This window comes from Myxine glutinosa, chromosome 13 (genome assembly GCF_964187855.1).
Source record: "Myxine glutinosa chromosome 13, kmMyxGlut1.1, whole genome shotgun sequence".
NCBI classification, from domain to species: domain Eukaryota; kingdom Metazoa; phylum Chordata; class Myxini; order Myxiniformes; family Myxinidae; genus Myxine; species Myxine glutinosa.
Window position 1 is genome coordinate 87,429,790 of NC_136273.1, and position 24,973 is coordinate 87,454,762.

The 24,973-nt window shown below is 43.4% G+C and overlaps 1 protein-coding gene across 1 annotated transcript in view; it reads left to right on the forward strand.

Annotated features, from left to right (window-relative positions):
- Positions 1–24,973, forward strand: part of ADCY8 (adenylate cyclase 8) — a 251,177-nt gene that overhangs the window by 213,727 nt on the left and 12,477 nt on the right. Inside the window, exons 13-15 of the mRNA XM_078767033.1 lie at positions 12,917–13,089; positions 14,786–14,867; positions 18,756–18,914. Coding sequence (XP_078623159.1) covers positions 12,917–13,089; positions 14,786–14,867; positions 18,756–18,914 — 414 coding nt within the window. The remainder of the gene's footprint in view (positions 1–12,916; positions 13,090–14,785; positions 14,868–18,755; positions 18,915–24,973) is intronic.

Here is a 24,973-nt window from a genome sequence, read left to right on the forward strand (position 1 = left end):
TGATGATGAGGTGCGGGCCACGCCTTTCTTCTCCGAGTTGGAGCACATGGTGAATGGCGGCAAATGCAGTTGGTAATGCAGTTGGCAATGGAGGTTTTGGGAATGGAAGGGAATCTATCTTATTTCAATTCGGTGCAATGCAGTGTCAACTAATGGGAAACACAGCCTTAAACGAATACACATAATAAGGAAATAACTATTTAGAAGGGTATATGGTGGCCTACGTGCTTGCGATGGAGTAACTAAGAGGACGACCTTTGACCTTTACACACAAAACGGAGGTATTTACAAGGAATCATAACACTACTCAGGGTGATATTTACAACAAAAAAAACACAGGATTCTCAAATCCGCAACAATATATATATATATATATATATATATATATATATATTGTTACGTATCTCGGGGGTCGGCGCTCCCATTATCAAGGGGGGGGGGGGGGGGTTAATCCCCTTGTCCTTTTAGCTGGCCGACCCGAGTCCTGGAAGTTATACGCTCCTTCCGGTCGGTATTAGGTAGGGTGATTGGTCAATTTAGTCCCAAATACCTAATTACTAACCCGACCCTAAAGCAGGGAAATAACTCCCGCCCGAACCACGGCTATTGGTGGAAACGCCGAGCGGATAGCGAGCCGCGATCCGGGCCGTTAACAATGTGACTAACCCGATTCTAAGCGGTTTCAATCGTGCCACGTTTACCCAATGATAGAAAGGACGGATGCGATCGGACAAGAGGAAACCAGAGTGTAGGAAGAACAGAGATGGGTTTATTAACAAATATACAGAAAGAAGAGGAAACGAAAGGGATGTACAAGAGAGGAAGAGGAAGAAGCAGAACACAGGGCAGTCTTAAAACAGTCTTATTCTAATACCCCAGACAAACATACACACACACAGGGATTGTAGCTGGTGGATGGTCAGGTAGAAGGTCCGGACGATGGGGTCCAGGCTCCGGTCGGCTCCAGTTCAGGCTCCGGTCCAGCGGGCGAAACCCGGCAGGCAGCTCCGCGTATATTGGAACGCGTCCGGACAGTTTTATATAGGGGGGGTGGGGGGGAGCTGGTGTCCTGCGTACGTAATATTTGCTAAACGCCCCCTCTCCAAAGTCCTCTTAATCAGCGCCAGCGAGTGAGTCCTTAACAAGCGCTGCCGTATCTCTCCAACAAGCGCGCCTCCGACAAGTCCTCCAAGTTCTTTGAAATGCGCTCTCTCCCATCTGAGTTCGTGAAAGGGATTTGCGTTCGCGCTTATATCAAGCGACCAGCGATCACTCCGCGAGCCAAAAAGCCATGCCTGCCAGCGATGTTCCTTCAGCCCTGGTTGGCTGGTGAGGGCTTACCGGCCACGCCTTTGACGGCTGGATGACGTGGCCACACCTTCTTGCCGTTCCGCCCCTTTTCTCGGGCCTAACCGCATGGCTTATGGCGGCGTTGCGCGAGCGCTAAGGCAACGAACGCTGCTAACATAGGCGCGTAATGGCGTCGCTTGGAGAGGGAGGTTGCAAAAATGGACGGAATGGGGACCTACTCTTATTTGATCGACACAACGCAGATTCAACTATTGGAAACACGGCCTTATCGAAAACACATACTAATGAAATAACTGAAGTCCTATGGTGGCCTACGTGTCGCTTGTGGCCTAACTAGGGGTGCTACCTTTAACCTTTTAATAATGGGATATTTACAAGAGCGTGGGTTCTAAAACTGCAACAATATATATATAATGCAACAATATATACTTGACAAAGAATTTCCCAACAGGTGGATTGGACGTCGGGGAGCCGTTGACTGGCCACCACGTTCGCCGGATCTCACCCCTATGGACTTCTTTTTCTGGGGATGTGTAAAAGACAGGGTTTTCGCACGCAAGCCACGTTCTGTTGATGCCATGATTCAGTTCATACGGGAGGCTTGCCAGGAAATTGATGCTGATAAAGACCTTTGTGCCAGAGTGTGCATGGGTGTCCACACTCGACTGGTGGAGTGTGTGAATGCCGGGGGCAAACAGTTTGAACATTTGAGGGATTAATATGTTTATTATTGATATGTTTATTATTGATATGTTATTATTGATATGCTTGTATAATCAATAAAATACGTTTTGTGCGCACGTTTTGTTTTTCATTACTGTATACCTACTTTTGCAGCCCCCTATATATATATATATATATATATATATATATATATATATATATATATATATATATACATATATATATATATATATATATATATATATATATATATACACACATACACACACACACATACACACACACACACACACACACACACACACACACACACACACACACACACACACACACACACACACACACACACACACAGCCTGGTGTTGGCTTAGCGGTTAGGGTGCCGGCTTGGGATCCTAGGATCCTGGGTTCGAATCCCGGTCGATCGCTGAATTAACACCAGGGGGGTTGACTCAGCCTGTCATCCTTCCGAGGTCGGCAAATTGAGCACCAGCTTGCTGGGATGAATGATCCCGGTGTGTACCCCGGTTTAGAATAGGTACACCGTATCCCTGCGCATCGTAAGAGGCGACTAAGGGTTGTTGTCAGGAAGGGCATCCGGCCATAAAAACATTGCCTCAAACAGGGAACCATGATTGTCATGGAGCCCGCAAGGCCAACCCCCGCTCAAGCGGGGAAAATGGCCTTAAAACGATCATTCATATTCATATATATATATATATATATATATATATATATATATATATATATATATATATATATATATATATATACATACATGCACATATTCATATACTGTTTATATTCATATACATGCACTGCCTAATTTTGTTAATGACATACAGACTTGGCATTTAATATGGAATATATTTTTTTTCTTGACTTGGGTTTACTTTCTGAACTCAGTATATCAATCTGGTGAGTTTCTTTTACGCTTCGGTGATGTCTTTGTTGAAAGAACCATGTCACTGATTGTCTTTCGCAGCAAAAAGTCAATAACAGGATTATATCACAGGTGGCGTGACAAAATGTAAGGACAGGTACATTTGACGATTGGCTTCACAATCGGGTATATAAGGGTTGTTGCGTTCTGTATTAGTGGAAAACAACTGCTGCACGTCTACAAAAGTTATTGCCGCTTCCTCTGGAGATGGTCCGTCAACTCGACAATGCTGTTTGTCATGGAGTGGTGGCTTTACGAAATTCTGGCATGAAACAGCGTGCTATTGCTCGGCAGTATGGCATCACTCAAGGTCAGGTGTCAAAGAACCTGAAACGAAATGCTCAGAGGGGTGTCCCTACTCCAATACCGAGGCCAGGACATCCACGCAGAACCACAAGGAGAGATGATTGCCAGCTGCACCGGTTAGTCTGCAATGGCCGTACCAAGTCAGCTAATCGGCTTAGGGCTGAGTGGCAGCAATTGACAAATGTACCTGTATCCAGAAGGCTAGTCAACCAACGACTGGTTCAAGCAGGCTATCGTGCCAGGCGTCCCCTGAGAAAGCCACGCCTGACCAGACAACACAGCCAGCGCCGATTGCAGTGGGCCAGAGAGCACCGTCAATGGCAGCCTCGACACTGGAATCACGTGACCTTCAGTGACGAGTCTAGATATCTGGTCTATCGTCAAGATGGCCGCGTCCGAGTGCGCAGACAAGTGCATGAAGCCCACAACGAAGATTGTATAGTGCCAAGAGTCCAAGCTGGAGGTGGTGGGGTGACCGTTTGGGCTGCTTTTCATGCAGGGGGCAAAACTGACCTGGTTGTTCTGAATGGAAACCTGAACCTGTTCAAGTACAGGGTCATTCTGGAAGAAACATTGCTTCCATTTGCTCGTGCAGCCTTTCGAGGAAACTTTGTCTTCCAAGATGACAATGCACGGCCTCATCGTGCTCGCATGATCCAACACTTTCTTGCTGACCGTGGTGTAGAGCATATGGAGTGGCCTGATATGTCCCTGGATATGAATCCGATAGAGAACTTGTGGGCAGAATTAACGTGTCAAATCGACAACTTGCACCAGCAGCCTACTTCTATGCGTGAATTGCAGCAGACTATTGTCACTGCATGGCAAGCGATTCCTGTCCAAACCTTGGCAAAGCTCGTGAACAGCATGCCTCGACGTGTACGTGCTCTCCTGAATGCTCGTGGGGGTTACACGAAGTACTGAACTGTAATTTTACTCTCCGTAATCCCAGTCATAATTTAGCTTTTGTTTCTGTTGAAATTTTTTTTGGCTAATGTGCAAAATAAAGAGATACTTCTGGAAAACGTACAGAAGTTTAACACAGTACTGTCCGTGAATTGAGTTCGATATCAGTTTACATCACTTTCAAGGATCAATTTATTTGCTTCAAAATGTCAAATGTGGTTTTTGTTTCTTTTAAAGGTCACATTAACAAAATCTAGAATAATTTCAACATAATTCCAATGAACTTTTGGTTCTAAGTCATCTTGAAAAGTAAGTTCACCCCCACAAAAAAAATATTCCATATTAAATGCCAAGTCTGTATGTGAAGGTTGAAGGTATGTTTTATGAAAAAAATGAAGTGAATTGAGGTATGGTGAATGAGTTGAGGTGGAATAAATGAGTTGGAACATCCGTTAATCGTCAAAATGCATGCCATGAGGGAACCTTGTCCGAAGTTTGTGTATCCAAAAAGACTCATGTCTCAGAATTGTGGTGTGTGATCGATTTGCAATTGAATCGATGGCAGAGATTTGAATATAATCTTTTGAGTGATCTGGTTGATTAAAATGTAATGTAAGGCAGATATTTGAATGTCGTCTGTTGAGTGATCTGGTTTATTAAAATGTACAGTGTAAGGCAGAGATTTGAATATCGTATATTGAGTGATCTGGTTTATTAAAATGTACAGTGTAAGGCAGATATTTGAATGTCGTCTGTTGAGTGATCTGGTTTATTAAAATGTACAGTGTAAGGCAGAGATTTGAATATCGTATATTGAGTGATCTGGTTTATTAAAATGTACAGTGTAAGGCAGAGATTTGAATGTCGTCTATTGAGTGATCTGGTTGATTAAAATGTACAGTGTAAGGCAGAGATTTGAATATCGTATATTGAGTAATCTGGTTTATTAAAATGTACAGTGTAAGGCAGAGATTTGAATGTCGTCTTTTGAGTGATCTGGTTTATTAAAATGTACAGTGTAAGGCAGAGATTTGAATGTCGTCTATTGAGTGATCTGGTTGATTAAAATGTACAGTGTAAGGCAGAGATTTGAATATTGTCCATTGAGTGATCTGGTTGATTAAAATGTATAGTGTAAGGCAGAGATTTGAATATCGTCTATTGAGTGATCTGGTTTATTAAAATGTATAGTGTAAGGCAGACATTTGAATATCGTCTATTGAGTGATCTGGTTGATTAAAATGTATAGTGTAAGGCAGAGATTTGAATATCGTATATTGAGTGATCTGGTTTATTAAAATGTGCAGTGTAAGGCAGAGATTTGAATGTCGTCTATTGAGTGATCTGGTTTATTAAAATGTACAGTGTAAGGCAGAGATTTGAATATCGTATATTGAGTGATCTGGTTGATTAAAATGTACAGTGTAAAGCAGAGATTTGAATATCGTATATTGAGTGATCTGGTTTATTAAAATGTATAGTGGAAGGCAGAGATTTGAATATCGTCGATTGAGTGATCTGGTTGATTAAAATGTATAGTGTAAGGCAGAGATTTGAATATCGTCGATTGAGTGATCTGGTTGATTAAAATGTACAGTGTAAGGCAGAGATTTGAATATCGTATATTGAGTGATCTGGTTTATTAAAATGTATAGTGGAAGGCAGAGATTTGAATGTCGTCTATTGAATGATCTGGTTGATTAAAATGTACAGTGTAAGGCAGAGATTTGAATATCGTATATTGAGTGATCTGGTTGATTAAAATGTACAGTGTAAAGCAGAGATTTGAATATCGTATATTGAGTGATCTGGTTTATTAAAATGTATAGTGGAAGGCAGAGATTTGAATATCGTCGATTGAGTGATCTGGTTGATTAAAATGTATAGTGTAAGGCAGAGATTTGAATATCGTCGATTGAGTGATCTGGTTGATTAAAATGTACAGTGTAAGGCAGAGATTTGAATTTCGTCTATTGAGTGATCTGGTTGATTAAAATGTACAGTGTAAGGCAGAGATTTAAATATCGTCTATTGAGTGATCTGGTTTATTAAAATGTACAGTGTAAGGTAGAGATTTGAATGTCGTCTATTGAGTGATCTGGTTGATTAAAATGTACAGTGTAAGGCAGAGATTTGAATGTCGTCTCTTGAGTGATCTGGTTGATTTAAATGTACAGTGTAAGGCAGAGATTTGAATGTCGTCTATTGAGTGATCTGGTTTATTAAAATGTGTCGTGTAAGGCAGAGATTTGCCCTGATTGGTGTGAAAGTTGCTGATATCTGACCGTGTGCTATTAAAGAGTGTGTTCTCAGTTTTTCCAACATATTGTTTGGTGCACTTTTGGCAAGTGATTAGGTATATGACCCATGTAGATTTACAATTCATATAGGAGGTGATGGGGAATTTTTGTCCAGTGCTAGAACTACAAAATTTGATTCCTTCTAGTAAATGCTTGTGAATAAATAATACATTTGTTTGCTGTGCATTCGTAGAAGCCAGGGATGCTAGTTTCTTTGTTGTGGGGCTGTGGGTGCTTTGCTTTTACCAAAAGGTCCCTGAGTGTCCGACCACGTCGAAAGGATGTTCGTGGAGGTTGAGGAAATGTGGTGCCGAGTGTTTCTGATTGATGGAGGAGAGGAAGGGCCTTATTCAGAATACTTGGCAATTGGGATGAGGTAGGAGAGTAGGTGGTTACCAGTGGGACACGGTTAGTTGCAGGTTTGGGTTTGTAAGTCAGAAGGTCTGCTCTTGGTATGCGTTTTCCTCGGTTTATTGCTTCTTTCACAGAGTGAGGGTCATAGTTTCTTGCAATGAAGTGTGTTTCTAATTGGGAGAGAGAAGTTTCTTCTGCCTTTTTTGTTGAGCAGATGCATCTTACTCTGAGTGCTTGACTGTATGGTATGCTTGCAATTGTATGTTTAGGATGAGATGAAGAAGGGAGAAGGTAAGAGTGAGTGTCTGTTGTTTTGGTGTATAGTTCTGTTTCGAGTCTGTTATTTTGAAGCGTGAGTGATGTGTCGACAAAGTGAACTTTGAACTGTGAGCTGTCGAATGCAAACTTGATGGTTGGATGAATCAAATTTAATTCATTTTGGAATTGTGAGACTACGGGGGGATTTTGACCAGATAAAGTGGATGTCATCAATATAACGTACCCAGGATTTTTCCAAGATGCCGTGATGAGGTTGTGCACAGATCTTGGCCTCTATCATTCCCATAAAGATGCTGGCATACGATGGTGCAACAGGGGTACCCATAGCGGTACCCTTAGTTTGAATGTAATGTCGTCCGTTGAACTGGAAATTATTCAATTTCAGCGTCGGTAAGGTCTTGGGTAGGTGGGGTTGGGACTTGTCATGTATCCAGTGTTTTGCGGTATGCAGACAGGCCTTCTGAATGTGGAATATTAGTGTAGAGGGATGTAACGTCTGCTGTGACTAAAATTATTTGGGGGTTAAAAGGTGAGTATGTTCCTCAATCCTTGGATGTGGGTCAGAAAACTGGATGTGTGCTTAAGGTACTAGGGGAGATCCATTACGAGAGGATGTAAATAACAGTCAACAAATTTTGATATCAGAATAGTTGGACATGCGCAGCCAGATACAATTGGCCTACCTGGATTGTTTACCTTGTGTATTTTAGGAAGAAAATAAAGATAAGGACAACAAGGGTCTTTAGGAACCAAGCGAGATTTGATGGCTTCATCTACCTGAATAGAATCTACTACCTTTTTAACCTCTTTGAGATGTGGAAGGGTGGGGTCTGTTGGGAGCTCTTTGTAGGTATCACTATGTAGTTGGCGATTACCTTCTGCAATGTAGTCGGTAGTCGACATAACGACAACGGCAGAACCTTTATCTGCTGGCTTAATGACTTAAGTCTTTATCACGTTGGAGATCTTGGAGTGCTCCTCGCTCCTCCTTTGTAAGATTGTCCTTATGTCTGGAAGAATGATATTTTTATGCCGCATTTTCAATCCCTTGTTCCAATATAGATGTGTAGATAGGGATTGTCAACACGTGGTGTCCAGGTGCTTTTTGGTTTCGGTAAGCAACGTGAGTTGTGGTGTATTATTATATATACAGTCACGTGAAAAAGTAAGTACACCCCATGTAAAGTTTTGACTTTTTCAACATATTTCAACATACAGCTATTTGATCTTCATTTCAACAATATTGATAGATAAAGGTGATATAATATAACAAATATCATGAAACATTTACATTTTGTCATCCATTGTATAATTTAAATAAACATAAATGCAAATTTCGCTAAAGGAAAAAGTAAGTACACCCTTGGCTCTAATAGGTGGTATTGCCCCCTTTGGCAGAAACACCCTCAGGTCGGCGTTTCTTAAAACTGTCTACCAGTCTCTGACATTGACTGGGAGAAATTTTTGCCCACTCCTCCATGCAGAATTCTTTCAGCTGTGCGATGCTTGAGGGGTTTCTTGCATGCACAGCTCGTTTCAAATCCCCCGCACAACATCTCGATGGGATTTAGATCCGGGCTTTGACTTGGCCATTCCAGAACCCTCCATTTCTTTCTTTTCAGCCGTTCCTTGGTGGATTTACTGGTATGTTTAGGGTCATTGTCATGTTGCATGGTCCACCTTCGGTTGAGCTTCAACTTTCCGACAAATGGCCTCACATTATCCTCAAGCACCCTCTGGTACAATGAAGAATTCATAGTGGATTCTATGATGGTGAGCTGCCCAGGCCCTGATGCAGCAAAGCTGCCCCAAACCATAATATTTCCACCACCATGCTTTACAGTTGGTATCAGGTTCTTGTGGTCAAATGCTGTCTTTGGTTTTCGCCAAACATGTCTTCTGGTACTGTGGCCAAATAGCTCTACCTTTGACTCATCTGTCCAGAGCACATTGTTCCTGAAGTACTGGTCTTTGCCGAGGTGTTCATTGGCAAACTATAGTCTTGCCCTGATGTTCTTTCTGGACAGCAAAGGTTTCCTCCTGGCACACCTCCCATGTAGATCAAATTTGTGCAGCCTCTTTCTAATGGTAGACTCATGCACTTTGACATCAACAGTGGCAAGAGCTACCTGTAGGTCCCGTGATGACATTCTGGGGTTCTTCGAGACTTCTTTCAGCATCGTGCGGTCTGCTCTCGGGCTGAACTTGCTGGGGCGGCCTGGCCTGAACAAGTTGGCAGTTGTTTGGAATCTTCTCCACTTGTAGATGATCTTCCGGACAGTCGAATGATTGATTTCAAATTGTTTGGAGATCTTTTTAAATCCCTTCCCAAACTCGTAGGCATCTATAACCTTCTTTCTGAAGGCCTCAGAGAGCTCTTTTGATCTAGGCATGGTGACGCCGCACACTTCAACAACAAAGCCAAGCCAAACTAAATGTCTTTGAGGTTGAAATAAGACAGGTTCCTTCAAGATCCTCTCTGACGATGTTCTAATAATTTGCACCTGAGCTGGTGCACCTGATTCTAATTTTAGGTATTTGAAGTCGTGATAAATGTAGGGGTGTACTTACTTTTCCACATGCAAAATTTGCATTTATGTTTACTTAAATTATACAATGGACTACAAAATGTAAATGTTTCATGATATTTGTTATATTATTTTTTATCACCTTTATCTATCAATATTGTTGAAATGAAGATCAAATAGCTGTATGTTGAAATATGTTGAAAAAGTCAAAAGTTTACATGGGGTGTCCTTACTTTTTCACGTGACTGTATAAGAAACGCCTACTTCAGGTTGTTTCTGCCAAAGGGGGCAACACCACCTATTAGAGCCAAGGGTGTACTTACTTTTTCCACATGCGAAATTTGCATTTATGTTTATTTAAATTATACAATGGACTACAAAATGTAAATGTTTCATGATATTTGTTATATTATATCACCTTTATCTTTCAATATGGTTGAAATATGTTGAAAAAGTCAAAACTTTACATGGGGTGTACTTACTTTTTCACGTGACTGTCTATTATTGACAATTTGGTTGTGGTGTTTCATCTCTGTCTTTTCCAGGTCATTAGTTCCCTTGCTAGTTGCATCCTTCAACGCCCCCACCTTCCCAACCCAATGTCATTTCTTTGCCTTTTCACCCTCTGTCACCTTGCTCTTCAATTAGCCTAGATCCTGTATTAATAGATAAATAATATAATATTCTTTCCAGTAAAAGAAGTACAGATTACCTTTATGTAAAAGGTTTGCTCAATATATTTATATATATATATATATATATATATATATATATATATATATATATATAAATAATGGTAGAAACCGTGCCTGATAAATAATACGCTTGATGACGCCAAACCACCTACTGACAGGAAATTAATGGATTAAAGAAGCTGCTTATAGTATGTGCATAACACACAGCAGGACAACATGAAAAATTACATTCAGAGAAGCTGCTTTGCTTTTTCTGCACAGAAGGTCACAGATGTTCGTGGAATACCAAGTATCATGTCTTCTTTCCGCAGAAGTTTCCCAGATTGCACTTTACAAACAAAATGGTGGATTGATGTGACACAGCCCAATAAATCCTTGCTGCCATTAATTTTGTTCTGGACAGGTCTCAAGAATGCTCAAAGAATCTTGATATTTGAGGAGATTTCACGTGAATCCAATTCTGTAATAAAACATTAGTTTCACCGGATTGACACCGGCAGTGAATTTGGAAATGTAACGACCACAAATGTCTCCTGAAATCATATAATTTATGCAATGTGCTGTAAAAATGATGTGCTTGAGATTCCTTAAAGGAAGAACAGTAGAGATCACAATACATCATAGGCCATAGGGTAGACCTTAAGCTCAATGCGTCTGAGCATAAATAAATAAATAAATAAATGCCTCACGACCCCATGTCATGTCATGATGTACCCACCCCTGCTTTCTTCTACTTTCATTGACCTCTTTCCCTCATCCCCCCCTTTCCTTTGTGACACTCACATCTGATGTCTTTGTCTCCCTGTTCCCCTCTGATCTTCTGTCAGTCTGTGAGTCTGCTACCCTATGTCATTAGTCTAGATTATTGTATACAAACAAACAAATAAACAAGAAATATGTCATGCAGAGCATGATACTTGCGAGATCCTTTAAACAAATTTGACCATAAAAATAATTGGCGGTTGAATTCAAAGACCAAATATCCAAACCCTGTTCTGTTTCATCAATCGGATGAAAATTGAGGATTTCTAGAAATTACAGTCAGACCTCAACATTCGTGGGTTCCACATATTCGCGGTTCAGAACATGTGACCTGTTTCTATATTCACTCTTCGCCTATTCGCTGTTAAAAACAAGTTTTTTTTGTTTTGTTTTGTTTTTATACATCAGGACTGGTCTCCTATAACCACTGCCACTGATATTAATTCAGCCTGGGAATTCTCCCACAGAAACCTGCTCTCTCCTATGCACAGATGAATCCAATGCCGTCTTCAATTGTCTTACCCATCCTCCCGCTCTTGGTACTCTGAATCCTGTATTGAGGCAGTTGCTTTAAAACAACTTGAATTCTCCTCCTGGAAGGCAAATCCAACTGAAGACAACCTCAGATCATTCCACAAAGCTCTCACCAAGTGTGTCTACTCTCTGGAGTGTCAGTGACCTGAGAATTGAGGATTTTAGAGTCAATTGGATGAAAATTGAGGATTTTAGAAATGTCACCTAAGTTGTTGATCTCAAAAATAATTGGTGGTTGAATTCAGTGGCCTGATACACAAATCCTCTTCCAACTTCAAGTCAATCGGATGAAAATTTTTGATTTGAGAAAGTTATTGACCTTTTGACCTCAAAATCAATAGTTTTCTTGCTTATGACTAACCCTACCATTTTGTGAAGTTTCGTGAAGATTGGTTTGAAATTGTGACCTGCAGGCAATTGACATACAGACAGACACACAGACAGACACACAGACAGACACACAGACAGACACACAGACAGACACACAGACAGACACACAGACAGACACACAGACAGACACACAGACAGACACACAGACAGACACACAGACAGACACACAGACAGACACACAGACAGACACACAGACAGACACACAGACAGACACACAGACAGACACACAGACAGACACACAGACAGACACACAGACAGACACACAGACAGACACACAGACAGAGACACAGACAGAGACACAGACAGACACACAGACAGACACACAGACAGACACACAGACAGACACACAGACAGACACAGACAGACACACAGACAGACACACAGACAGACACACAGACAGACACACAGACAGACACACATTCAGACACACATTCAGACACAGACACAGACAGACAGACAGACACACAGACAGACAGACACAGACAGACAGACAGACACACAGACAGACAGACACACAGACAGACAGACACACAGACAGACAGACACACAGACAGACACACAGACAGACACACAGACAGACAGAATAACGCACACAACCAATAAACAGAACAGAACAGTGGAGATCATGAAACGTCATAGGGTGAGACTCTTGATTAAGAAGGATAGCAGGATGGGGTCTGGAGGTTTTAGGAAAAGTAAACTGTACATATGGAGGGTTTAGATGGAAAGGCCTATAATAGAAAACAAAACTACGGCTAAAGATCATTGTTGGTCATGTTGTGCCGGGTCGCTTAATTGTGCTAAGATGTTGCATGGTATAGTAATGTATAATGAGTTGGTGCTGCTGACCATGTTTTCTTCCTGCCTCTCTCCTCCCACACCTCCTCCATAACCCAAACCCCCACCACCACGACACCACATCAGTATTTTGTTTTTACTGGCATCATGGCAATGGTGACCTGCGCCGTATTCTTGCGCTTCAACTCTGTGCTCAAACTCCTGCTACTTCTCGCCATTCTTATTATCTACTCACTGCTCATCATGGTCAGCTATGCGGGTCTATTCATCGGCACTCGTGCACCAAAACTGAACAACGGGTGAGATCCCACTAAGGTCTACCTCCATACCATAAAATGCACACTATTACATTTGGTGTCTTTGTTTGTTACAATGATGTCAAACTTGTTAAATGAGAACTTCAACGCAGGAGAAGCACATTCAGCATTAGGCCCATCATTAGGCCCATCAAAGCTTGTTCTATGAGTTGCTACCTATATGGTTGTTTGTCTGTGCTCTATCCTTTTTGTATGTTGAGCATCAAGCTATTTAAGGAAGTAGCTCAGGCCATTTTAATGTCTTTGGTATGAGTTTGACTCAACTTGGGTTAGGGTTAGGGTTAGGTTAGAACCACCACTGACCTCCTAGACTAAGAGTGGACACTCTAACAACTAAAATTGTACTCGGTACAGAGCATATACATCTCCCAGGCTGAAGAGTTTACACGTTTTGTATCCCACTGATAGGCCGGATCTGGATTCGGACCTGAACCAAAATCTAATCGGCTTGTTTTTGTCACCTAACCAACTCATCCCCCAAGTTTATTCACAACTTTTTCAAATATCATGTTATGTTTTGTTTTTGGCCCAATCACTCAATGGTGAAGAATCACTTAAATTTTTTTTTTAATTCTCCTATCCGGATTCGGATCTTCACCAAAGTTGAATCATTTCGTCCTTGTCACATAACCAAGCGCTCCACCAAATTTCATCCGAATCTGTCCACAACCTTTTCAGATATGCTGTTCCCAAACAGATGGGTGAAAACATAACGTCCATCCACCTTCGATGGCGGAGGTAATTGTAACACCGATTCTGCTCACAAAGCAGGGCATTAAAGGAGTCACTGAATTAAAAGAGGACAGTCGTCGTGCAAGATGATTGCAAATTGCGTTGTGGATCTGCAGCTGCCATGGCCGCGAAATCCGCTTCTTCTTTCACAATCCTGAGCATGGGAAGCAGAGGAACAACATTTGTCATTCCCAGGAAGTGTCACACGAGCGTGAAAATTTGGCTGAGCCGAGCCAATTTCCAGTGCAAATCCACAGGTTCAGTTTCCGTGCAATTATCATCATCAGGTTCTGGTTATTAGAACTATCTTAGGACAGGGATGCCACTGCCTGATTGCTTCCGTCGGCTTATTTCGCATTAATTTCAGACTGGCTAATCCATATCGGGTGTGAGCAGCTGGTGCATCAGCAGTGCTTTGATCTTATGTCTTAGTTAGATGTACAAGGGATGAGGAAAATAAAAACAACGGTGCTGATTCGCGATGTGTTTGTTAATGAGCACAACTGTTGACAGCATTTTGTGGAATCATTAGCTGAGCTGCAGAACAAAACAGAACTTCAACTGAAGGAACTCCTGCTGTTGGCAAGTCTCTGCGTACGCCACAGTTAAACCAACGACCGCATCCGCTTGAATTGTGTCTCTTTCTTGCCAACTCTTGAGGAACAGTCATAAACTTCGAACAGACGTCTTGAGGAACAGAATGGCACAATATGGATACTGTATTGAAAAATAGAAAATCCGAAGCTTTTCTGTGCAAAAGCAAGAGTTTGGGCCAGTACGGGGCACAAGTTTCAAATTTGCTTAGTCTGGTGACAGTCACGGGCAGATTTCTAGGTGTGTATCATGCATGAGCAGATGTTTAATACCGTCTCGGGGAATAACATGGTGGGAAGAGCATTAACACATCACTTCTTCTGTACACCTCTCTACCCCAAAACCATAACAGGGAAAGTGAGCTGGGCCACCGGGAGACGTGTGTCATTTTGATGGTCATGTTTGTTATGGCGGTGTTCTACCATGGGCGCCAGGTACATCAAATGGTGACATTTAAAGCAAAAATTGGACCATGTACACATGTAGTGGTGCTAGAATATGCGTCCATAACGCACATGCACACTGTCCCATATTTCCTGTATATCCTCCAATCCCTCATCCATACCCCCTCGCCCAAAACGTGCAGAATTTCCTTTATCTTCTGTTTTTCAGCATCACATATAAGTGTCTCTGTAAGTCCTCCAATGTCCACTAGAGATCCGCGGTCCTTTATTTATGCTGAAACAGATACAGTCGGTGCTTCTTGTGGCTTTTGACGTCAACACCCCCGTTGTTTTTTTGCGAGTACACATCTGGTTAATCAGGGCGGTTGCTGAAACCTGAACCAATCAGTGTTATTTACAGATTTTAAGTTGATCTGGTAGGATCCAGTTCAGATTTTATCAGTAAGGTGATATATTGATTAGCGGCGCGTCACAACATAATTTACCAGTCCTTCATATCTCCAGTATATGCCATTTACAAAACGTTGGTATAGCTACACGCAGTTCAGTCCAATTGTGATTCAGCCTATTGTTCCTGTAACATGGTAACCCTGTAACCGACACCTGCATATCCTAGTAAAGACATCAACAGGTGCAGTTGACAAATTATGGCCACAGACACTTTTGGGTTGTTGCATATGCTGCACATACTGAGTAAGTAGAGGAGGGAGACATGAATGAGGATGGGAGTAGGAAAAGGTAGTACAGTCTTTGTACAACATTTATCAGCACGCCCTTCTTTTCTATTCCTTATTTTATATAATCAGAGGGAGGGTCGGAAGCAAAATTGCCAGCACAAAAATAATTAATCAACCACAAAGAGTGGACTGGCACACTAAATTGAGGCCAAATCAGTCTTTCACATGCCCGATTACTGCCACCTTGGAAGTTAAGGAGCCACTTGGATGTTTACCAGCAATCCAGTAGCAGCAAGGCAATTCTTCTGAAACTCATTCAATTTCCAGAAGCCGAGAATCAAACTCTTTAATAATGCTACTTTAAGTTGGATTTCAACCCCCCGCCCTCTGAAATGTTCCACCTCGTTCACTCTCCTCACCATTGAGCAAGCCATCATTTAGAGCCACGAGACTACGTTTGCTGACATAAAAGAAAAATAAAACAAACTTTGAAATTTAGAAAGGAGGTATTCTAACATTTACCTGGTGTTTCACACTCAAATCTCACAATAACCTTTTAAAGGCTTTGTAACAGCCGTCTCGGCATGGACTATTAGGGTTAGGCATGGACTATTAGGGTTAGGCATGGACTGTTAGGGTTAGGCATGGACTGTTAGGGTTAGGCATGGACTGTTAGGGTTAGGCATGGACTGTTAGGGTTAGGCATGGACTGTTAGGGTTAGGCATGGACTGTTAGGGTTAGGCATGGACTGTTAGGGTTAGGCATGGACTGTTAGGGTTAGGCAATGATTTATAGGGTTAGGCAAGGACTGTTCGGGTTAGGCAAGGACTGTTCGGGTTAGGCATGGACTGTCTAGTCATGGACTCTTAGGGTTAGGCATGAACCGTCTGGGCATGGACTGTTAGGATTAGGCATGAACTGTCTGGGTGTGGACTGTTCGGGTTAGGCATGAACCGTCTGGGCGTGGACTCTTAGGGTTAGGCATGAACCGTCTGGGCATGGACTGTTAGGATTAGGCATGAACTGTCTGGGTGTGGACTGTTAGGATTAGGCATGAACCGTCTGGGCATGGACTGTTATAGTCAGGTTCACTATGTCAATAAATTATATTTCGTTCAAAATCATGGTAGATTAGCAAACCTATACATTTTTGGAAAGGTTATAGCATAAGGAAACTAAAAATCAATGTTTACATTTGGAGAGATACCTGTATGGCGGCCATTTTGGATTTTCAAAATGGCCACTGTAAAATACATATTTTGTTCTATTTCTGCCTCTAATTACCCTAAAAACTTTAAAAAATATACTAAACCTATATTTTCAGGGACAAGGAATCCAATGAAAATATCAAATTAGTGCTATGGGGAATGGTAAGACACGAATCAAAGGTTTTGAATTGCAAAATACTGTCTTTATATTCGCGATAAGTTGCATAATCAAATACATGTTATCATTTTGTACAGGCAGTTAATAACATCAAAATGTGTCACAATAATTCATATCACCAAACATACACAGGCAGTCAGCAAAATCATATATACACGTGCAGTCAGTATAACTTCACATCTACACAGGCAGTCAATGACAAAATATACACAGGCAGTCAATGGCATCAAACATACGCGATTACAGAATATGCCATTTAGAGTTCGTCATCACTGTCCTGTGTGTCGTATCCGACAATATAGTCCGCATCGTTTTCACAGTCCGTTCCACACAAGCAAAGGTCGGTCAATTTGATTGGCAAATCGAATTGGTCGAATGGTCGATCGAATCGAATTCGATGAATCGAATCGAATCGAATCGATCGAATTGGTCGAATGGTCGAATGGTCGATCGAAACGATTGGTCGAATGGTCGAATTGGTCGATTGGTCGAATTGGTCGAATCGAATTGGTCGGAATTGGCAAATGTAAACATTGATTTTCAGATTTTCCATGTAATAACGTTTCCAAAAATGTATAGGTTTGCTAATCTACCATGATTTTGAACGAAAAAACATAGTGAACCTGACTATTAGGATTAGGCATGAACCGTCTGGGCGTGGACTGTCATGGCTAGGCGTGGACTGTCTCGGCATGGACTGATAGGGTTAGGCATGGACCGTCTCGGCATGGACTGATAGGGTTAGGCATGGACCGTCTAGGCATGGACTGTTAGGGTTAGGCATGGACCGTCTAGGCATGGACTGATAGGGTTAGGTATGGACCATATAGGTATGGACTTATTGGGTTTGGCATGTACCGTATAGGTATGGACTGATAGGGTTAGGCATGGACCATCGAGGCATGGACTGATAGGTTTAGGCATGGACCGTGTAGGAATGGCCTGATCAGGTTAGGCATGGACCGTATAGGTATGGACTGATAGGGTTAGGCATGGACCACGTCTAGGTATGGACTGATAGGGTTAGGCATGGACCGTATAGGTATGGACTGATAGCGTTAGGCATGGACCATCGAGGCATGGACTGATAGGGTTAGGCATGGACCGTGTAGGAATGGCCTGATCGGGTTAGAAATGGACCGTATAGGTATGGACTGATAGGGTTAGGCATGGACCACGTCTAGGCATGTACTGATAGGGTTAGGCATGGACCGTATAGGCATGGACTGATAGGGTTAGGCATGGACCACGTCTAGGCATGGACCCCAAATTAGGGCTTCGTGTGTATCGGCTACAATTTGGGCAGTGCCAGCAGGAAGCATTTCAGCTAAGAGCACTGTGTCTTTTGGAAGAGACATAAATTGCCTACCCAATCTGCAATCATATGGACTTTGAAATTCCTATACACTACATACAATATGCATACAATACAATATGCATACAATATACATACAATATGCAATACCCATACCTTACACAAGAATAGGACTTTGGGTTGGTATCCTAAACGCAGACAACTTTCCAATAAATTAAATACTATGAGGAAGTTAGTTATAACAGGATGTGAACTTGTGTGTTCTAATTAATGCAAGTCTATTGATGTTACGTCAATGCCACCGATTAAGGTCATACGATGGATAATTAAATGGATACAGCACAAGCCATATGGCCTCAATCTGTCTCTAATTTTACCAGTCTATATAAAGAAAAGCTTTTTATTTATGGAGTTTGTCGTGGATTAACTTGAAAGAGTAGTTACAGACAGGCGACCTCAAGCCAAATGTCCTGTTGAATCCAAATGTGTGATTATATTTTTCTCTGAAGGTTGAAAAGTTTTCCTTTCTCACCTTCCAGCTGGATTATACAGCGCGGTTGGACTTTCTGTGGAGACTACAGGCTCGTCAAGAGGTGGATGAGATGCGGGAGCTTCGAGAGCACAACGAGAACCTACTACGAAACATCTTGCCAAATTATGTGGCACAGTACTTCCTGGAGAAGGACCGCGAGAATGACGTCAGAAGTGCACCCTGCTGAATGTGTCTGGCATTGTCAATGAAACATTAGCACTTTCCACATTACTTAATCCACACTTTGTGAACTTTTCTCATTTTCATTTATTCTCTTGGTCATTTAATCCTCCCCTTGTAGCATAGGGAAGGCTTATTGCTGTTGCAGGGTTTTTTTACAGCTTAGCCCATAGGGCAAATCCATCTAGAACAGTGTTTGTCCATTTGTATGTATGTATGTATGTATGTATGTATGCATATATGTATGTATGTATGTATGTATGTATGTATGTATGCATATATGTATGTATGTATGTATGTATGTATGCATATATGTATGTATGTATGTATGTATGTATGTATGTATGTATGTCCCCTCAGACGTATACCAATCAGAGCTGAGGATCTGGTCACATGACAGGGTGATGTGATTACGTCTAATGTCATTACGGCAGTGCGGCGGCTGACTCTCTACACACCGCCATTTTGATTTATATACCGTTCATGCCGAACATATCGTCGAACCTGTCATATATCACAATCGCCATGCTCTACCTTTACGTTTTTCATTCAGTGTGAAACACAAACAAACCGATTGTTAAAATGACCATCAAATATCGAAAGCATCGGCGTTACGTCACTTCCAACAAAACGGTGCGTACACAACTCTTGTGGGGTATAATCTAGATTACAGTAGGTATACCCTCAGTTCTGTAAGTAAAACTTACCTCACAGATGTCTGGATTCCTCCAAATTTCTTTGCTTAATGTTATAAACAGCATTAGTTGTGCACCTGCCATTTGAGTAGTGTCCTTGACCTGCATTTTTCCGATTATGACCTAATTAACCAGAAGCACTTTTTGATCAAAACTCGAATAATTTTCCTCCGCTTTTCATGATGTTGTGAGTAGAGTGAGTGATAGGTGTGAGTGAGTGATAGCATGAGTGAGTGATAGGTTGATGATGGTGAAAATGATGATTGGAAAGCTCTTGGTGAACGTCATCTCGGGATATGCTCCGCAGGTTGGTCGAAGCGATGAAGAGAAGGACAAGTTCTGGTGTGCGATAGAGAAGCTGATGGAAAACGTGAAAGATGAGGAAGTTGTTGTGGTGGGAGGAGACCTGAATGGACATGTGGGAAGGAGTATGGATGGTTTTGAGGGAGTTCATGGGGGTTACGGATATGGTGTGAGAAATGGAGAAGGTGAAAGGATTTTGGAGTTTGCTGATGGAGCTGATTTGTTGATTTGTAATACTCAGTTCCAGAAAGAGGACAATAAGCTTGTTACATACACGTCAGGTGGGTCGACGACAACCGTTGACTACCTGATGGTGCGTCGGCGAGATAGGGGGCACCTCCGGGACAAAAAGGTGATCCCGGGGGAGGAGGCTGTTTCACAGCACCACTTGGTTGTCTGCGACATAAGGGTGAAAGGTGCGAGGAGAGCTCGGCGGGTGAAGTACCAACCGAGAATGAAGGTGTGGAGGTTGAAAGAGGTGACAGTAAGGGAGGCATTAAAAGAGAGGCTGAGTAGGGTAGAGGATGATGTGGTTGAGCTTGAAAGTGGTTGGATGTCAATGAAAGCTAGTCTGTTGGGAGCCGTTGGTGAGGTATGTGGATGGACAAAAGGACCACCGAGGTACTCGGAAACATGGTGGTGGGATGTTGAGGTTGGAAAGAGGATTGACGAGAAGAGGAAGAAGTTCAAAGAGTGGCAGAAGGCGAAGGGTACGGGAGCAGAAACAGCAGAGCATGAAAGTTATAAGGCAGCCAAGAAGGCTGCAAAGAAAGAGGTAGCAAAGGCGCAGGAGGCATGTAGGAAAATGTTCGGAGAACGCTTGGATTCGGAAGAGGGTCAGAAAGCAGTATTCAGGATTGCAAAGCAGATAGCGAAAGAGAGGTGTGATGTGATGGGGGTGAGTTGCTTGAAGGATGAAGTGGGAAAAATCGTTGTCGACCCAGATGGAATTAAAGGAAGATGGAAAAGATATATGGAAATGCTGTTGAATACAGAGAATGAATGGGATGGCAACATAGAGAGTAACCCAGTTTTAGGACCGGCAGAGAAGATAACTGAGAAGGAAGTTGAGGAAGCGATAAAAGCAATGAAGAGTGGAAAAGCGGGAGGGCCGACGGGAGTTGTGGGAGATATGTTGAAGGCAGCAGGAAGTTGGGGTGTGAAGAGAATGACAGAGATCTGTAATCTGGTGGTGAAAGAAGGCCGCATTCCAGTGGATTGGGAACTGAGTACCCTCGTCCCTCTATACAAGGGGAAAGGTGACCCTCTGGAGTGTGGCTCGTACCGAGCGATAAAGTTATTGGAGCATGGAATGAAGGTATTGGAAAGGGTGTTGGAGAGGAGGATAAGGAAGAAAGTGAAGATCGACGAAATGCAGTTTGGATTTATGCCAGGAAGAGGAACGACAGATGCGCTTTTCATTGTGAGGCAGTTGCAGGAGAAGTACATGGATAAGAGGAAGAAGTTGTTTTTTGGGTTTGTTGATCTGGAGAAAGCATTCGATAGGGTTCCACGCAAAGTATTGACATGGGCATTGAGGAAGTTAGGAGTGGAGGAATGGTTGATCAGAGTCGTGATGGCAATGTACAAAAGAGCACGCACAGCTGTAAGGACGAAGGACGGGAACAGTGGTGAGTTTGAGGTGAAGGTGGGAGTGCATCAGGGGTCGGTACTAAGTCCACTACTATTTGTAGCTGTGATGGAGGTGCTGGCTCAGACCGTAAAGGAGGGTTTACCGTGGGAGTTGTTGTATGCAGATGATCTGGTGTTGATTGCGGAAAGTATGGATGGACTGAAGGAAAAGATGAACAAGTGGAAGGAATGTATGGAGACAAAAGGTCTGAAGGTGAATATCGGAAAGACAAAGGTGATGGCAAGTGGTAAAGCATGTGGTGACGTGGAAAGAACTGGGAAGTGGCCGTGTGCTGTGTGCAGGAAGGGTGTCGGAGTGAACTCCATTCAATGTACAATGTGTGCTGAGTGGGTTCATCAAAAATGTAGTGGTCTGAGAGGGTCATTAACCAGTGTGGCAGCTACATTCAAATGTAAGGTGTGCACAGAGGGAGCTGCAGATGGAGGAAATGTTGAGTTGGATCTTGGAGACGGCGTGAAGCTGGAAGGTGTGAAAACATTTTGCTACCTCGGAGACATGCTGAATGGAGAAGGTGGATCAGACTCGGCAACGGTTGCTCGAGTGAGATGTGCATGGAAGAAGTTTCGGGAACTGAGTGGCGTGCTGATGAGGAGGAGAGTGTCGCTGAAGCTGAAGGGAAAGGTGTATGCTGCATGTGTGAGAAGTGTTATGATTTATGGGAGCGAGACGTGGGTAATGAACGTAGAGCAGCAACGAAGGCTGGAAAGGGTGGAAATGCGAATGGTTTGATGGATGTGCGGAGTATCGTTGAGAGAGAGGAAGACAAATGATGAATTGCGAAAGATGATGGGAATATTGCCTGTGATTGATGCTGTGAAGAGGAACAGATTGAGATGGTTTGGTCATGTATTGAGGAAGGATGAAAGTGACTGGTTGAGAAGAGTGATGGAAGTTAATGTAGAAGGAAGTAGAGGACGGGGAAGACCGAGAAAGACTTGGCTAAAGATGGTGGAAGAAGAAATGCGGGCAAGGGGGTTAACAAGGAGAGATGCAGAAAATAGGGCAAAATGGAGAAGATTGTCATGGGGACCGCAAGGCTAACCCCCGCTCTAGCAGGGAACATGGTCTTAAAATGCATGTTGTTGTTTTCATGATGTTGACTTTTATGTATAGATTGTAGATGGGGACACATTTTCTTAATTTACACTCTATCCCTAAATGTTGAAAGTCAGGGTCATCCAGCAGTCCGAACAAAATATGCCATCATTAAATCCTGGGCGTGTGAAGTTGTGTGCGATCGCTAAGGGTAACCCAGGGAGGCTTACCCTTGACGATCGCAAGGGTAAGCTTGGTGATCGCAGATATATAGTTTTTTATTGCCCTTATTTATACAACCTATTTGTTTCAACCTCAGTCCTTGCAGGACCCGACCCTTGCAGAACCCGACCCTTGCAGGACCCGACGCTTGCAGGACCCGACGCTTGCAGGACCCGACGCTTGCAGGACCAGACCCTTGCAGGACCGGACGCTTGCAGGACCGGACGCTTGCAGGATCCGACGCTTGCAGGACCCGACGCTTGCAGGGCCCGACCCTTGCAGGACCCGACCCTTGCAGGACCCGACCCTTGCAGGACCCGACCCTTGCAGGACCCGACCCTTGCAGGACCCGACGCTTGCAGGACCCGACGCTTGCAGGACCCGACCCTTGCAGGACCCGACCCTTGCAGGACCGGATGCTTGCAGGACCCGACCCTTGCAGGACCCGACCCTTGCAGGACCCGACCCTTGCAGGACCCGACCCTTGCAGGACCCGACCCTTGCAGGACCCGACCCTTGCAGGACCCGACCCTTGCAGGACCCGACCCTTGCAGGACCCGACCCTTGCAGGACCCGACCCTTGCAGAACCCGACCCTTGCAGGACCCGACGCTTGCAGGACCCGACGCTTGCAGGACCCGACGCTTGCAGGACCCGACGCTTGCAGGACCAGACCCTTGCAGGACCGGACGCTTGCAGGACCGGACGCTTGCAGGACCCGACGCTTGCAGGACCCGACGCTTGCAGGGCCCGACCCTTGCAGGACCCGACCCTTGCAGGACCCGACCCTTGCAGGACCCGACCCTTGCAGGACCCGACCCTTGCAGGACCCGACGCTTGCAGGACCCGACGCTTGCAGGACCCGACCCTTGCAGGACCCGACCCTTGCAGGACCGGATGCTTGCAGGACCCGACCCTTGCAGGACCCGACCCTTGCAGGACCCGACCCTTGCAGGACCCGACCCTTGCAGGACCCGACCCTTGCAGGACCCGACCCTTGCAGGACCCGACCCTTGCAGGACCCGACCCTTGCAGGACCCGACCCTTGCAGGACCCGACCCTTGCAGGACCCGACCCTTGCAGGACCCGACCCTTGCAGGACCCGACCCTTGCAGGACCCGACCCTTGCAGGACCCGACCCTTGCAGGACCCGACCCTTGCAGGACCCGACCCTTGCAGGACCCGACACTTGCAGGACCCGACCCATTGCAGGGCCCGACCCTTGCAGGACCAAATCCTTGCAGGATCCGACCCTTGCAAATGGAAAAATACTGAATGAAAACTAGTTCTATAATCATGTAAACATCAGTAATTTAGGGGGTGGAGGTGAGAGCGGTGTTTATAAAAAATAACTGATATAAAATATAATTGTACTATTGTAGTTGTAGATTTTTAACGTCCATAAATGTCAATTCAGGATTATAGAACAGATGGCAACAAAGAAACAATTCCCTCATTGTCATTTAAAAAATCTCTTAGATGATTAGCTTTCCTTTATTTTATTTATATATATATATATACAGTCACGTGAAAAAGTAAGTATACCCCATGTAAAGTTTTGACTTTTTCAACATATTTCAACATACAGCTATTTGATCTTCATTTCAGCAATATTGAAAGATAAAGGTGATATAATATAACAAATATCATGAAACATTTACATTTTGTAGTCCATTGTATAATTTAAATAAACATAAATGCAAATTTTGCATGTGGAAAAAGTAAGTACACCCTTGGCTCTAAGAGGTGGTATTGCCCCCTTTGGCAGAAACAACCTCAAGTAGGCATTTCTTATAACTGTCTACCAGTCTCTGACATTGACTGGGAGAAATTTTTGCCCACTCCTCCATGCAGAATTCTTTCAGCTGTGCGATGTTTGAGGGGTTTCTTGCATGCACAGCTCGTTTCAAATCCCCCCACAACATCTCGATCGGATTTAGATCCGGGCTTTGAATTGGCCATTCCAGAACCCTCCATTTCTTTCTTTTCAGCCATTCCTTGGTGGATTTACTGGTATGTTTACGGTCATTGTCATGTTGCAAGGTCCACCTTCGGTTGAGCTTCAACTTTCCGACAGATGGCCTCACTTTATCCTCAAGCACCCTCTAGTACAATGAAGAATTCATAGTGGATTCTA